General features: G+C 43.8%; 1 protein-coding gene across 2 annotated transcripts in view; it reads right to left on the reverse strand.

The window, feature by feature from the left end:
• The window catches only part of SAAL1 (serum amyloid A like 1), a 305196-nt gene that overhangs the window by 258007 nt on the left and 29496 nt on the right, over positions 1–17693 (reverse strand). For both annotated transcript variants that reach the window (XM_085648052.1, XM_085648053.1), the window contains one exon: positions 10136–10314. In XM_085648052.1, the coding sequence (XP_085504178.1) occupies positions 10136–10314 (179 nt within the window). The remainder of the gene's footprint in view (positions 1–10135; positions 10315–17693) is intronic.

The raw sequence follows: 17693 nt of genomic DNA on the forward strand, positions 1-17693 counted from the left end.
CAATTTTAAATTAATTTATCAATTTAAAATTAAAATTTTACTCTTGATCCACTGGGAGCACCGAGAGCTTCCTGGGAGAATGACCCAGGACAAAGAAGAATGGACGGAAGCCATACAAGGACCGCGGGAGTTAGCAATTTGTGCCAGATTCCGAGTGATCCAACTAAAGATCCTACAGAGGGTATACTACCCCCGGAGTGTACTACATCGTATAGGACGCATTGAAAATAGTCGGAGAGGATGCGGGCAGGAAGGGTGATTCTTCTGCTTGTTGTGGGATTGTCCTGCGATACAACTATATTGGCAAGAGATAGGGAGAATCATGGCGGTAGTAGTGGGAGTGGAGGTCCAAACTGACCCAAAAGGGTCAGTGTTGATAACGAGCAAATAGGCATAGCCCAAATACATGAAATTATGGCTTACAATGGCCGTAGTGATTGCAAAACGTAATATTGCCAAATTCTGGGGGGCGGTTGCCCCCCACCTAGGTTGTTGGACTGGATGTCCGACCTGGTGCCAGCAAGCAGAGCACACAAATTCCTTAATAAAAGGTTTTAAAACTTTTTACACAAAGACGGTGCACCAAGGAAAAAAGTCTTTTCAATAAGTCCAATTTGTTGTTCTTTTATTTCCATTCAATTTTTCAAAAAACAGACTCAGCCAACGCGTTTCGTTCTCTACGAACTTCGTCAGGGCTTTAACACTGGTGTTTGCTGGGTTGTAGCCGGGGTGAAAGAGCAGCAAAGGAGGTTGGGGCCTCTTGTTCTTCGCCTAAAAATTGCCCAAACATTAGGTAATGGTTGTCCAGCTTTACCAGGTGCTTTTAGCATGCCTATATTTTCTACTTTTCCGAGTATGCCCGAGGTTCAGGAGGAGTTGATACCTTATTGTTACCGATATGATGGTGATCCACACGAGGGACGATCGGAACTCCCTGGAAGAAGAGACATGCAGCAGAGGAGGGGAAGACTTCGGCATTCTTCCCCTCCTCTGCTGCATGTCTCTTCTTCCAGGGAGTTCCGCTTAAGCATTGATTTGTATACAAACGAACACGTAGATAAAAACTACATAGCACAGCTGTGGGGATGGGGAAGAGAATGTGGGAATTCTGAGGTGGCCGTAGGAGTCTGTAAGTGGGGCAAGTCATTCATGCAAAAAATAATGAAACAGACAGTTGAAAGGAGAAAAAGTAAAAGGGAAAACTGCTGTTTGAGTCCTTTGATGGGTCAATAAATTGGTGAGCCATACCATACTGAAAACGCACACATTTATCCAGGGTGTTGGATGAACTGTAGTCTCTCTGCTTGGTGGGTTTTAGATCTAATGGTAATGCCTGATCAAAGATTGTATTCTGAGGATAGTTCCTGCATGTAGTCAGTCCTTTAGCTCTCAGAGACATTCTATACAGTAGAGGTGCAGAGAACTTTAATCTTTACTTGTCTTTCTTTGGGGGTGTATGGTAAACAGTACTACAATAATCCAGCAGATATAATATCAGCGTTCCTTTGGTTTCTACTTAAAGGTGAATGTCCAGTGAAGGGGTATCATTTTGAGCACCATAAGCTATTGTCTGGTAGAGGTATCTCTCTTATGAATATTGGTACTACTTCAAGCTTGGGACTAATCCAAAATGTAACCGGTCTAGACTTCATTTCACATCACAATATCTGTTTTGGTTTATTCAGGTACAGGTTGTTCTTCATTCAGACATGATGTGCTACAAGCATTCTGTGAGCTCAAGTCGATGTTGAGGGGCATGAGGCAACCAAAGGTGGATTTGTCAATCATTGGCATACATCTGGTTCTCCATTAGCCCCTCCTGGTAACATAAACTTCAAACCCGGTACAGAATTTAGTCTCATCTCCTGGAATGTGGCAGGTCTGTCTTCCAAGTTTACGTATGACAGATGGCTAATGTATGTTAGGTCATATAAAATTATATGCTTACAGGAAACCCGGGAGACTAAGAATAATTTTTTTATGAATGGGTATAAGACTATCTTCTGCCCAGCGACAGACTCAATTAATGGATGAGCTAGTGGGGGCCTCATTATATTTGTGGATCTAGAATTATGTAAAGATTTTAAAGTGGGATTCTCAGTTATTCCAGTGTATAAAATTGCCTATGGGGAGAGCATTTACACTTGTTATAATCAATTTTTATAACACCAAGCGGGTGAGGGCGGGTCTTCCAATTTTAATGCCTTAAATTGCGCCCTAGACTCCCTAAAGGAGGGGGCCGTGGGTAAACAAATTTCATTTTAGTGAGGGATTTTAATTGTAATTTGTGCCCATCCTTTGCGAAGAATCAGTTGACTGTTCAGCCTTGCCCGCTTTCAGATGACCTCCACATGGAACACACCACGGAAGGGAAGGAGTTAAATAACCTTTTACTCACTCATAACCAGGTATACACTTTAGACCATTGGTACTCCAGGCCTACTTCTCAATTGCCCCCATCCTCCAAATGAGGGGGTTCCACCACTATCATGGATTTTACATTTAAGACAGCACCTTTGGGAGTGGTTCCCGGTTCATTTAACATAGAGCACAATGCTTTTAGTGATCATAATCCATAGACACTCATGCTGAGAGAGCTGGGATACCCTCAAATAGGTCCCCGAAAGCTCCAGGTTCTTCTATCCCCCACTGATCAGTGCAGGCGCCTTCGCTGGGTGAGTATAGCTGTAAAAGCCTTTAACTATAGCCTTTTTTCTTTGTGTCAGAAAGTGATAGGTGTATGTCTGGATCTTTAGACATTGTGCGAGGAAATTTTAAGCTCGGCTTCCTTCATCGCCCAAGTAGTTTCAGGTCTTTTAACCACACAGGCAGCAGCACGAGCCCTGGCTTCCCCCTCATGGTTTGGCAGAAATGCTCGCAGGCTTTTAGGATGCTAAACGTAGCCTTGAAACTGGTTCCCTGGCAAAAAGACAGAGTATCCTTGTGCAGACGCCTTTATAAAAAGACGCTGAAAGAGTGCAGGCTTCAACTCCAAAAGCAGGCTTGGGAGGACTTAACCATAGAGGGCGAACTGAGGGATTCATCCCTTTTTTGGAAAATCATTAACAGCCCTTGCTTCGCAGAACCAGTCAACCGTGAAAACACTGAGCTTAGTAAACCCTCAGCGAAGGCCTATGTACTGTTAAAGTCGGTTTCGGGTATCGAACCATACCTTTCGGTCCTTACTAGTGCTCATGATAGATTCTTAATCACACGATTCGGATTCAATCAGCTTCATCATTTCTTAGCATTTCTGGCTGGATCCTTTTTTAAGTCAGACTAAAGAGGTACCTGTGGCTGGAATCTTCGATCTCCTCTGGACACGTTACATTTTGTACTACTGTGTAAATTTATCTCAATGCCTAGAAAACGCTTCCTACTGTTACTTAACCCATTTCACTGTCTGCAGTGATACATTTTTTATGGGCCGCTTACAGATCTAGCCTTTCTAGAATTGACTGAACCTTTGTAGCCTGTATTGGTAAAGTTCCCTTAGCGCAAGGGTGTATACAGTTTTGTTCCTCTGAGTTTTACCAATCTGAACCTTTTTTATAATTTTATGATGTCTTACCTTCACGAAATACTTTTTTATATATTATGTGATGTATTTTCCTTTTTATCGCATGAATGTATGACTGTATCTTTTATGGATGCTTTGCACCTGAATAAAGAAAGATAACTAACTAACTACACAGAATCCCATGGTGGAAAGCAAATCTGGAAAAAGGTCGGGTTGGAAGATGTATTTTCTTAAGGATGCACTATCATCAATTGCCTAGGATGGGATAACAGTCTTTTTCAAGATAAAGACACACAGATACTGGTGACAGCACTTCTGTAATCACACAAGGGACTTCACGGAGGTGGAAGGTGGGGAGATTGGTAAATGGTTATACTGCTAGCACAAGACAAATCTCAGACACGGTTAGTTGTCCAGAAGGCTCAGGATTTTAAAATGTATGCTGTGTAAATCTGCTGAACAGTCAGCTAACCTTATTTTGCACAGTTACCAGGACATGACACTGGGAATCCTCACTAGTCAGTAGAGAGACTGTTGCTTGTCTTCATTGGTTAGAACTGGTTCTACAGCTTCTATAAGTAAGAAACCCTGAAGCTTCATCAGGGGTTAGTTTTACACTTACTTATCACTGAAAACCATGCTTATAAGAGCCACAGCGAATGTATAAAAACATGAATTCCTGAAACCCAGGGACCGCTGCTCCTCATACAGGCCAATATCACTGTTGAATGCCGAGCCTAAGATACTGGCTAAGCTCCTTGCGAACCGGGTCAAACCGCTAATCACTAAACTGGTCCACCCCGACCAATCGGGCTTCATGCCGCATCGGAACACGGCTCTGAATCTGCAGCGGCCCCATGGTGTGATGGGACACCGCCATACGATCCAGGAAGACGCGGTGGTGGTATCATTGGATGCTGCTATGGCATTTGATACCCTGGAATGGCCCTATATGATGGCGGTCCTTACAAGGTTGGGATTTGGTCCCAACTTCGTCGGGTGGGTGCGCCTCCTATATACGGAACCATTGGCACAGGTGGTAGTTAATAATAAGAGTTCCGAGGTTTTTACACTCGATAGGGGGACGAGACAGGGCTGCCCCCTCTCACCCTTACTGTTCGCACTCTGCCTAGAGCCTCTGGCAGCCTGGATAAGACAGGATCCCTCTATACGAGGGCTGAGATGGGCGGGGGATGGGAGGACAGGATCTCGCTATATGCGGACGATGTCCTGCTCTACCTTGCCTCCCCCGCAAAATCACTCCGGGTGGCCTTAGACATCCTTACAAGCTTTGGCAAAAACTCCGGTTATAGCATCAACTGGGGAAAGTCATTGCTTTATGTGTTGCACGGGGCCCCTCCTCCTGTTCCTCGTGGTTGCCTGATCCAGATAGCCACGGAAGGGTTCAGATATCTCGGAATCTACATCTCCGGAGATGCAAAAACACGCTTTGAAAATAACCTCAGGCCACCTCTACAGAGGTTCCAGAGGGATGCGGCAACCTGGAAGAGGCTCCCGCTATAGCTGCTGGGTCGTGCGGCCCTCTTCAAAATGATGACCCTGCTGCGGTTTTTATATGCGCTCCAAAACTACCCGGGGCTGGTACCACACAAATACTTTGCAGATACTGAGGCCACTCGGCGGGACCTGCTGTGGAGTGGCACGCCGCGCATGGCTCTCCCGAAACTTACCTTGGGGTGGTACGATGGGGGCATAGCACTGCCGGACATCCGCAAATATTACTGGGCAGCGCATTTCTCGGCCATCAATCAGGGCACGTACGGCAGTGGGGACAACCCCGGGTATGGGATGGATAGGTGGCTCCTCCCCGGAGGGAATTTTGAGGCCGCACTCTATTCGCGACCTAATAAGTTTCGCCTCACGGGGCCTACAAAGCACTCGGCCCAACTGTGGCATATTGTGAACCGGAAGTTGGGGTGGGCTGACAAACTTACGAAGGCAACCCCGCTCTGGGTGTCGGAAAGGCTCGGGTCATTGGGACGCACTAAGGGATTTCGCAATTGGGATCTGATCGGTATATCCAGTATAGGGGACCTCTGGGGGGCTGGGGGAATGGTGCCCTTTGCCTCCCTACAGCAGTCACACGAGTTGGCACACACGGAATTCTTCCGTTATATGCAGGTCCGGCACTCTCTTCAATCTAACATTCCGCCGGGGACGACGCTCCCGGAATCCTCCCCCCTAGAGGATAGATTACTAGGCGGCTACTTACCGGAAAGGGCGATATCCCTCACATACAAGAAACTCATACATCACTCCCCGGATCCACCAGGCTCCCTGAGGGGGAAGTGGGAGGCAGACGGCCTGGAAATTGACGAGGAGGAATGGAGAGAGGCGCTCTCCTCCCCCAAAGAAGTGGCGATATCGGCAAAATTGCGGCTGATACAACTCAAAATACTACACCGGGTGTATATCTCGGTCACCAGACTAGTGTTGATGGTGAGGAGTACGGATGGGCTCTGCCGGTGGCGGTGTGGGGAAAGGGGGACATTTCTTCACGTATTATGGGAATGCCCGCAAGTTCGTACATACTGGGCAAAGATACATGACTGTATAAGCAAGGTTTGGAGGGTAAGGTTGCGGCCTGAGGCTAAACGATGCCTCTTAAACATTTGGGAGCCCACGGACCTACCGGTAAAAGGCAAATTGTGGGCAACACTGGGGCTGGTGATTGCAAAGCGTAACATAGCGCGCCTGTGGGGGGTGGAAGCGCCCCCATTGCTTGGAGCTTGGAAGAAAGACATGGACTGGTGCATGCTGCAGGAAAAGATAGTGTATGTTTCGAGAGGGTGCCCCGGGAGGTGGGTATCGGTCTGGTCTCCCTGGAATGCGTACCGCGGCAACATCTGTGAGCCCCCAGTTTGTTCTCCCCTTGAGGAAATGTTAACCCAATAAAATGACGAGATTGTCTGATCCTGCTCTGCTGTACCATATTAAATTGCAGGACTGTCTAAGGGTCCAAGGCTGAACCACTGTAACTCCAAGGACCTAAAACTGTGAAGTGACCAATATGTTTATGTATGTTAATAAAAAGAATTTTTTAAAAAAACAACACGAATTCCTACTACTAGTCAGACCACAAGAAAGACCTCTCTTTAATCCACTAGAGTAGTTTAAATTCCCAAATTGGTGCTTGCTAAAAAGTTATGTTTTCCACCAGGAAGTAACTGGAAAATGTTGTCTCTGCTAGAACAGGATTCAGGATTATGTTTTCTACTGTAGCACCTCTCTTTGTCTTCAGCAGATAAGTGATTGCAGAGATTTTGAGATAAGGCTGTCCTGGACTTAAACAACTGGAAAAACGTTCTCGGATTGAAGAGGTCTAGGAGATATTCTAGTATCTGGAAGGACTACCATTTTTGTAGCTGTACCCGTCTTTATAGCGCCAAGACACCCCAGGGCAGGAGTTTGCGCTTTATAAATAAAATTTAAAAATACGGTGGCTCTGAAGTACCCGCTTAGCTCCGTTACAAGACTTTTTCAGCAGGGCAGCAGATTGTGCAGCTAAACCAATATAAATTTTTCAGCATATTGATTCAAGGATAAGTAAGCAATCCACACTCATCTGAACTTCAAAACATCCATACCAGTTACTTGAGAGGTAGTGCTAATAAGCCTTTGGTCAATGAAATCTTTATTCTGCTGCTTCTTTGCTTTGATTAGGCATATACCTATATTGTTCTTGGGAAAAAAATGGGCTAGTGGGGATGTAACTACTAAGCCTGACCACAAATGCAACACAAAACTGGCAATTTTGGAGTTAGCGTTGGTCTGACACAGGGCTACATTTTCTGCCCAACACATTGTTTTCCAAACACTTCAATAATCATATTTATATGGAACACAACTACCCACTAAAAGGTCATTTGGCAATGCACTGTCTAGTGACCTGAAATTTTGTTTCGACAGATGGAATTACCTGCATGCTGGTGGTCACTCACAGCTGCATATCTACTAAGAGGTCATCTCCACCAGAGAGAAGGAGAACCTACAGATAAAAGCCTATACAGACTTTGAGACACCCAAACCCAGGCTGAACCACAAGCCTCTGCATTCTTGTAATACAATGTAAAATATTTTGCCTCCTGCGGTAGAAGACCACCGTTGTTAAACATTAGTAACATAGGATTCATCAGATATTTCACTGCTTTGTAGCACACCAGAAGCAAGCATAAATCTGTTAACCAAACAGGACACACAGTAACTGAGAAAGCCTGCTGCTTGAAACAAAGCACAATGAACAAGATTTTACAACAAAGTGATGTAGGACAAGGTGCTCAAGCTGCAAAAAAGCATAGGCAAAACAAACTCAAGAAAAATAGAGGAGAAAATTGGGTCAGCATTAGCATCAGTAAAGAAGATTCAAAGCTCACAATGGTCAAGAGGAAAGAAGGGACTCATGAGGGTGTGAAGTCATGCAGGTGAAGGGATGTGCTAATGCAGTGATGGGCTATGAAAAGCTTTCCATTGCAGTATCACTGCCACTCAGTTTTTCCATTACAGCAGTACCTGGCATAAAAAGACAACCAATTTGCGAAGGTACGCAGTATTTTAATCTAGACCGTTGCAGCACAGGCTGCTGAACCAGGGATAAAACAGAATAACAAAGACACAAGGCAGTGCCCCTGTGTCAGGAAAGCAGAACCAAGCAGTTTTCAGTCCACATCGTAGTCATAAGACAGCAAAGTAAAGATGGTGAAGAGTTGTACATTGGAACGGGTGTAGCCACCATTATCACACCTTTTTGTACAAAGCTGTACACAGCACTGGATACAGCTTCAAGAAGCTGTTCCCCGTAAAACAACACTGTGCAAAGCTTTTCAATGCTTGGGAACAGGTGAGAGTCAAGATTCAGAAACGTTAAACTATTTAGGCACAAATCCGTGTTTTAAATAATCTGGTAAAGCATCCTTGGAACCCATTAATTCTTTTGGGGGAACAAAATACTGCTTCTGGCTCGATTAAGGCCAGGGCTCTCGGACTACTTTAGGATGACATTGGTTATAACCTGTCGTCTAAGTCTCATGCTGTTCGCATTTCAAAATCTTGGAAACCAATACAACCACTGGAAGCAACTGCACATAACAATCCTCATTCAGTGGTGTGCAGGTAATCTCCTCTGGTAAAACTGTAACTGGATTTACTGATGTTGTGGGGTTCCTCGACGGAAGAACACAGAGAGTCCGCCTACCACCGTACAAGTCAGAGGCCTCCGAAGTCATCTGCGGCGTCCCTCAAGGATCATCTCTGAGCCCCACCCTCTTCAACGTCTACATGAGCCCCCTCGCGGCCATCGTACGCAAACACAACCTCAGCATAATCTCCTACGCCGACGACAGCTGATCCTCTCCCTGACCAACGACCCCGCCGCCGCCAGAGCCAACCTGCACGAAGGGATGAAAGAGGTAGCCGAGTGGATGACGACCAGCCGCCTGAAACTGAACTCGGACAAGACGGAGGTCCTCATCCTGGGCTCCTCACCCTCCGCCTGGGACGACTCCTGGTGGCCTCCCGCCCTGGGCACCGCACCCAAACCGACAGACCATGCACGCAACCTGGGCTTCATCCTGGACTCCTCCCTCTCCATGACCAGGCAAGTCAACAACGTCTCCTCGGCGTGCTTCAACATCCTACGCATGCTACGGAAGATCTTCTGGTGGATCCCCACCGAGACCAGGAAGACCGTCACCCAGGCCCTCGTCACCAGCCGACTGGACTACGGCAACGCCCTCTACGCCGGTACCACCGCCAAGCTCCAGAAGAGACTCCAGCGGATCCAGAACGCCTCAGCCAGACTCATCCTCGACATCCCACGAACCAGCCACATCTCCGGACATCTGAGAGACCTTCACTGGCTCCCCGTCAACAAAAGAATCACCTTCCGCCTCCTCACCCACGCACACAAAGCCCTACACGACCAAGGCCCGAGCTACCTCAACAGCCGAGTCAACTTCTACGCTCCCAAACGCCACCTCCGATCAGCCAACCACGCCCTCGCCGCCGTCCCCCGCATCCGAAGAGCGACTACAGGAGGAAGGTCCTTCTCCTACCTGGCCGCCAAGACCTGGAACTCCCTCCCGACCGACCTGCGCCTGACCCAAGACCACCTCTCCTTCAGGAAGAAGCTGAAGACCTGGCTGTTCGAGCAGTAGCGGCACCCCCCCCCCCCAGCGCCTTGAGACCCTACGGGTAGGTAGCGCGCTTTATAAGTGTCACTGATTGATTGAAAGTGGGCAATACGACTGCTCCTTTATATTAGTTCAACATCATGAATGGTGAATTACAGTGAGAATCTGTATTCACACATTGTTTCGTGCAGGTTCTTTCCACATTCAAGGCACTCTTATGCAGACATATTCAACCAGATTTTGACTGGTAAAATGTGCTGGCAAAAAACACAGCGGAAGCTGTATTTTAGCTTATCTCCTAACACCGGTTCAGGCACGATCTACTTTTCCCACCGGAATCAGGGCTGCTGAGAAACCTATTAAGTGGGTCACAGTATGTTCAATACAGAGTTAAACAAGAATGGCATGGAAATAGCAGGATTTGGAACAGTAGCGTAGATCTATAAATAAAGACATGTTCACAAACCTCAATCAACCGTGTCAACGTGCTGAATAACCAGTGCTTGCTATAGATGGTGTTGCCAATTGAATCCTCAACCAGACCTTCATCATCGCTCGCTGGTGGTGAAGGATTACGGTCCATTTCAAAGTGACTTTGACGATGTTCTGGGCTGGATCCTCCAGAGTCTCCTACACAATTATTTTCTAAAAAAATTGCACAATCAGAAGAAAACATGAATTAGATATTGGTTTACCTGTATCTTTGTTAACATTCAACATGCGAACTACTTCCAGTTGTAGAGTAGTTTTCCTCTTACCAGGACAATAGTTACATGATGTAACAAAGTTAATTCATAATTGATGGTATTACTATTGTTACAATTTACTTATTTGCAAAGTAAAATCATAGCAAATATAAAGTTAAACATCAAAACAACATAAAATACAAACACTAAAATAACTACAAAATAAATGGATTATTGTTGTATTGGTTATTTACATTTGACATAAAGTGCTAACATACTAACATTTACAAATAATCACTGTGAGGTAGATAGCTAAAATATCAAAGCATCATGTAATGTCATAGCAATGGGAATGGTTGATTAGCAACATGATTACCAGTAGGTTGACATTATTATATATGGCAATGTGAAAGCCCAGTGCTTCAAAAAGGCTGGACATTTGTAATGGACTGCAGAATTACTGGCAATAATTTCTGCAACAATTTCACAATTAAAAGAAGATTCGGTTATGGCATTCATCAGGAGAACTGTGGCCTGCTAACTTCCTCTGGCAGTCAACGGCCGATTTTGCCTACTGGCTTGCAGACTAGGAGACAGTAAATAAACTAGTATTAGACCTGCACTAACACAGGTTTGTAAATGGAATCATTTGTGTGAGGTCTCATTGCACTACACAAAAAATAATCTGGAGTTAAAAGTAGACGATAGGTTTCAAAAGAGGCTATTTCGTCTGAAACAGTGCAAGACTAAATCCAGGGAAGGTCATACCAGGAAAACAGTTTTTGGTGAGAAGAGCAGCCAGAAGACTCAAGGACTACTGTTGGTGTCCAGAGAAGGAAAGGACTGGCCTGTGGGCATAAGTACGCCCCTTAGAATTCAGTGAACTCATGAAAGATGAGGCCTGTGTAGAAGTCGCAGAACACAGGAGAGTATAACTAGAGGGGATTTTATGGCAAGACCCGGAGGCCAATATTAGGAACAATCTTTTATTGCTCTCAAACACAGAAGCAACATCAAACTTAGAACTAGAACACATTAGAACCCTAGAACACTGAACATGCATATCGCACAAGAACAGTCAGCCATCTTCCTCTTTTGTTGCTGCTCAAGCACAGATAAGTACATTTATTTCAAATGAACTTTGTGTTTGCATGAGGCATGTTTATAATGGTTCATATGTGTAGTTGGAGTTTAGGTATTATTAATATTGATTTTTTTTTAAGTCTGAGTTATGTGTAGTAGGATTTTTAATGGAGAAGGTTTGAAGGAATTATTTGACAGTTTTTTAAAATTCGTGGTTGGATTTATATTTATTAGTAGGGTATTCATTTTGAAGGCGGACGTGAGTTTTTAGGAAGGTTGAGTCTCTCTTACGTTGTTGGTTGTGGTTTAAATCGTGTGCGGACTCTGGCGAGTGAAGTGGTTAAAGATTTGCTTCGGGCGCTTGGGGAGGATCGCGCTGTGCATGAGAAGCACACAAGCGGACTTCAGCATTCGGAAGCTGAGGCCCGGCAAGCGCATGGTCGTGACTGCTTCGCCTTGCGTCTCCCGTATTGTGGCGCGTGAGGAATCTAATCAAACAAATTGATTTTGGCATTGTGAGGCCGCCGTACACACGCAAAGTACGGCGGCCATTTTGAATGATTGGGAATGTCATATATGAGGAAATTAGGATTTGTAGCGGCTATATTTTGGGATACGAAATCGATCAGCAACTGACTGAATGCTCGACAGTTCCAGTCAGAGGTCGAAAGTGGTTCATGAAGTGGTTGAGTTCAGCGCTCGGAGAATAAATTTGAGATTTGTTATGAGGTAGTTCTAGAAAGTGTATTTTATTAGTTTATAGCATAGTATTAAAGTGAGGTATTTAGGTAAGAGTAAAGTTGTTTTAAGATGGAACATAGTGTGGGAACAGGATTTGAGGAAAGGATAAAGGTGTATATGGATAAAATGTTTGGAGAAGTGACAGCTTCAATTGATAGGAAGATAGAGAGTACTGTGGAAAAAAGTTTGCTTGCAAAGGGCTCTAGGAGGAGGTCTGTGGAAGATGAAAGTTTTTGGACAACAGAGGAAGTGGAGGTTGTAGCCAGTGGATCAAGTCATGGAGGTGTCAAAAGGTCGCAAAAAAGAAAGAATGTGGAGAGAAAGCAGATGGACAAGGTGTCTGAACATAAGGTTCAGGCTATTGATGTTGCTATAAAGGCAAAGAGTGGTGCTATAAAGGCACAAAAGAGAAGCCATAGTGTGGTGGCATGCGATATATCTTCTGCCAGTGGGGATGTGGAGTTAACCTTTTGATGATACTGATGATAAAGAGGTTCCCCGTAAAAGGAGGAAAGTGGCAGATGTAAAAATTAAGCTTGAGATTGGAGATTGTGTAGCTCCTCTGGGTGAGGAAATGTTTGACCCACTTCTTATTCAGCATCCTTTGTCTCCTCAATGAACTCCTGCAAAGCATGTAGCGAAGTATGTAAGATACTGAATAAGGAGGAAGATACCGAAGGAGGTGAGGACATGGTTAAGGTCTGAGTGTCCGAGACCTAGTTTGGAGAGCAAGGTAACATATACACCAGAATTGGACCCAAAGATTATGACTTTTTTTAATAAGTCAGGAAGAGACACTAGAAAGGGTCTAGATAAGGGTCTGAAAGGATGTTAAGATAGGTTGCTTGATTTACTAGGTCCCCTCATCAAGGTTTTTGATCTATGTGAGGAGGCACATCCTAATAATACCGGAGTGTATGTGCAGAAGTTACACCAGTGGGTACAAAGGGCAATTTGTCTTCTGGGTAATTCGAATGCCGCATTATGCGTAGAGAGGCGTAAGAGCATCGTATTAAAGATTGATCCAAAATTGGGAGATTTGGCCAATAAGGAGTTTGGAGAGCAAAGCAAAGGTATGCTCTTCAGAGAGGAGTTTATGAAGGATATGTCTAGGTACGTTGGGACCTTTAATTCTTTGCAAAAAGCACAAAAAATATTCGAATGGTTTTCGGTACAGCAGGGAGAATGCAGGGGAGAATGCAGGGTTGATTCCCCGGCCGTGGCCAATGAATTACCAGAGTATCATTTGGTAGAGGATTTAGACCCTATGGAGCAGACGGAGTTTGAGATGAGAATTCAGTTTGAGTGGCATTTTGAAGGCGGCTGATTGGTCAAATGTTTCTACTTTAAAAAAATTATATTTTAAACCTGTGGAAAATGTGTTACAAAGAGTTTTAGAGGAACTTTGAACATGCATAATATTGGCCTCCGGGCCTTGCCATAAAATGCAGATTTTCTAGTTTTAATGGTTAGAAAATCATGATTTTATTAAAGGCACGGAGGTTAATATCCCACAGCTTTATACCCAACCCACATGATTTAATATTTTTATTTCTTGTTCTTTTGTTTAGGTTAAAGTTAAGAAGGTGGATTTCGGAGATAAGCACATGGAGGTGGCTGCAAATGGAGTGTATTTTTGGGTTCTTCGGATGGGACTTTGTTTTATTCACAGCTGTTAAAAGAGGAAGATGGCTGACTGTTCTTGTGTCATATGTATGTTAAGTGTTCTAGGGTTCTAATGTGTTCTAGTTCTAAATTTGATGTTGCTGCTGTGTTTGAGAGCAATAAAGGATTATGCATAATATTAGCCTCTGTGCCTTTAATAAAATGATGATTTTTCTACCCACTAAAACTGTGGGAAATCTGCTTTTAAAGTTAACAGTGCATGTTCTTCAGCAAGATATCATGGAGTATTGTATATTGCAGAGGCCACTGGCAAAGCAGCAAAAGAGGGTGATCACACCTCAGAAAAGAGGAAGAGGAGAAAGGTTCTGCTGTGAATATAGAACAAAAACGACGCAAAGCTCCTATTGTGGCATACAATATGTGTCCTATTGTGGCAGAATAGGGTAAACATTAGATACTACAGCAATAAACCACTGTGTTCTCAGTATGTCAGGGAATAATTTAAGTATGACTTACTATCATCCAATGCAATGTTACACTGCAGCTAACTAATCACCAACTATCAGCATCCAAGCACAAGTGGCGACAAAGTGTGCATAGAATGTGAGAAGTCTTATCTGTAGCCACATCAAAATGGGACCTACAGGACAGCGGATGACGCACAACTAAGTCTGACTAGGCACCCTGAAGAACACCATCTGTGATTAGGTTTTGAGATTTCAGGCAAAAATAAAGCAACTGTTTCATTGGGGTTGATATGTTTTTGCGTGTGTTTGCTCTTAAATCCCGAACAAAAAAGGAAGAAACTGGAGACATTTACATTTGAAGAGTTCCTCCAGAGGAAGAGGAGGAGTGATATACAAAAAGGGAACTCAGAGACCCCATTCATAACTAAAGAGGTCTACCACTTGTCCCCAGGTTACAAAGGCCCATAGCGGTCTATCACTTACAGATCTGACAGATATGATCTTTGGAATATACAAAGGTGTACTTTCACATGAGCACGCCGACATCCAAAGCCGAGCTAAAGATTAAGATTCTGAAACATATTTAGTTGCTGATGCCAAGGTTACCGGATGATGGAGTCATTTCCACTCTGGGTGAGTCGGTAACAGAATTAATGGAAATTCCAAGTGGAACCCAGAGAATCCCCAAGTAAGGAGTAATTACTAGGGGTGATGGAAAACGGACCAATTGGAGGATTTACTGGAAGCAGCCATGTTAAAAACGAATCTGGCATATAGTGGCTCACACAGGGTGAGATAATAGTATGAAGCCTAAGACTTGTATTCCACCACACGAGTGGGTAACCTATTCTTCAGAACTTAAAGCTGCACAGGATGGGATGGCCATGGAGGATTAAACAGCCCCAAAAGTGGAGACATGTCCCGCACCCACACTGCAGGAGATACTAAAAGGTGTAATCCCCATACATTTTATTTATCTTTGAAGAATACTCATGCAGCAATCTGTGCACAGATAAAAGATAAGGCCCCTGGCCTAGACTGAATCCCGGAAAATCTGTATGGCTCAGAGCCTGTACTTTGATTGCCGTATAACAATGCCATTTTGAATGCCAAAGCTTCCAGAGCACAGTTTCCTTTGGAGCTGAAATAAATCCAATTCTTAAAAAAGGTTGTTGTAGTTCTCCTGCTAATTATCGTTCAATTAGCCTTAACGATAATATCCAGAAAATGTTTTGAAAAGAGATTATAGATAAATTGACTATCTAGACTGAAGAGAGAGTGGTTCTTAGCCATTTTCAAGCAGGGTTTTGTCCTAGGATTAGTTTAGTGGATCAAGTCTTCAGGTTCCTCAAGATGAAGTGGAAGGAAACTGACACTAAGAAAGGCAGTCTTAATGTGGCCTTTGTTGATTTAATGCGGCCTTTGACATGGTGCTGAGAGAAATGCTAAGGAAGGTCCTGGGGGAGATGGGTTTTCCTCCAGCTCTGCTGGACATGGTCATTGGTTTGTATTCAAAACAACTATGCCCAGGTGCGTTGGGGTTCAAATTGGGAAGTGACCAAGCCGATAGCTATCCACAAAGCAGTGCGACAGGGCTGTGGGCTGCCCCTTGCTCTTTTTTTCTTATTTATAAATGGCTGTGTTAGCAATTTAACAAACTGTAAGAATGATTCCCCAAGTGTAGCTCGGTTAAAAACACCTGCCCTATTGTACGCGGACAATATACTTTTGGGTTCAAAAATTCCAAAAGGGTTCAAAACTATATTAGAGAGGTTCACTTTGTACTGTTCCATACATGGTTTCCAGGTTAACTGTCTTAAAACTAAATATACGGCAATAAGCCCACATAGGAACTTCAGGGGTAAAATGTCATTGAGTGGGGTAAATTTGGAGGGAGTGCCTGAATTTGATGACTTAGGGGTTAGAATCTCAGAGTCCCCCTCTTGGTATTCACTGATCACTAAGAGCGTTTTTCAACTGAAGCACAAGGCAGCTGCTATCTTACGATTTACTGGAAGATCAATAGAAATCTACAGAGCTCAAGTAGTGTCTGCTATACTATATGGGTCAGACCTTTGGGTCATTCCAACTGAGACACATAGGGGGCTGCGGAAAACACATTTATTGTACTCTGCTGGGCCTACCTAAATGCACACCCCTGAGAGTGTATCTGGCATTCAACCCAATATGGGGTCTTCTAAAGCTTAAGACAATCCTCTTTTGGCTTCGTATCTGGTCCACGAAAGAGTTAGAAAGATGCAGGGCGTGCTTAAGATATCCTAAAAAGACCATGAGCATCTAACATTCCATGGCTGAAACATGTTAAGCTTTTTTTTTATATCTTAGACTTGAGTAAACTCTAGCATAACACCTGTGCTATCACCACCAATTCACGGATTAGTGTTAGAAACAGATTCTGGTACTGCGAGCGGGAGGGTTGTTAAAGATCTTCAGTGATGGGGAAGCTGACAAGCACTTTCCTAAAGATGAAACTTGACCCTAAATTTGAAGAATTTATGGATTGTATTACTCCACCAAAAACAACCACTTTGTACATTAAACTGAGGCTGGAAATACTACCATTGGCCGACTTTACTAACAACTGGAGGATTGAAGGATTACCCCACCTGCAGTTTAACCAAGGAAAGTGAGGAACATATTTTTGGGTTGTCTGTCCTGCCTACCAAAAGCACAGATCCTTTGCCGATTGCTGGAAATAAAATCTTATAAATATGCCTGTAGGATCTGTAAATATGAAACCAGCCCCTTTTCTGTGGCTAAAATTTTGAATCAGTCTGGTACTGGAGGATGTGGTTTAATATTGACTAGCATCAACCTATCTTGCACGCCCAATAATTCTGGGTCGCTGTCTTTTTTCAAATTCATTTTACACTGTGTAGCTCAGATATTTTTGGATTTATATATTGTAAGCCTGCATTTTGTATTTATGCTTTTGCTGATCAATTTCATTGCGCTAAAGAAGCTAGATAAAAACCTTGGATGTTTGCGTGTTTTAAATGCTTGTGATTACATACATTGTAAATTTTTAGATCAGTGTTTGTACTATCGTTGATGAATGTTTTTCATCTGATGTGACAATAAATAAATAATTGCTAGGGGAAATGAGTATTTCAGGTTCCAATTCACCCAGTAAATTGCTCTTTCACCCCCACAGTTTCAACCAGGGATTTTAATTGCTATTGCAGGCGAATCTCCTGGGGAAACCTATGATGTTCAAAGTAACTCGGAATATATCATAATTTTAAGGTGGGCCGGCTGGTATCATGGTTACCATCCCCTTCAGGATTTAAAAACATCTTGTAATGTGTGTGGTTTTTTTGGTATTTTTTGCTCGTTCGTCTCAAATGACTAGTTTAAATCTGTTGCTCTTTGTGAAAAGGTGGTCTTTCTTTTTACATTT

This window comes from Triturus cristatus, chromosome 3_2 (assembly GCF_964204655.1).
Source record: "Triturus cristatus chromosome 3_2, aTriCri1.1, whole genome shotgun sequence".
Classification (NCBI taxonomy): Eukaryota; Metazoa; Chordata; class Amphibia; order Caudata; family Salamandridae; genus Triturus; species Triturus cristatus.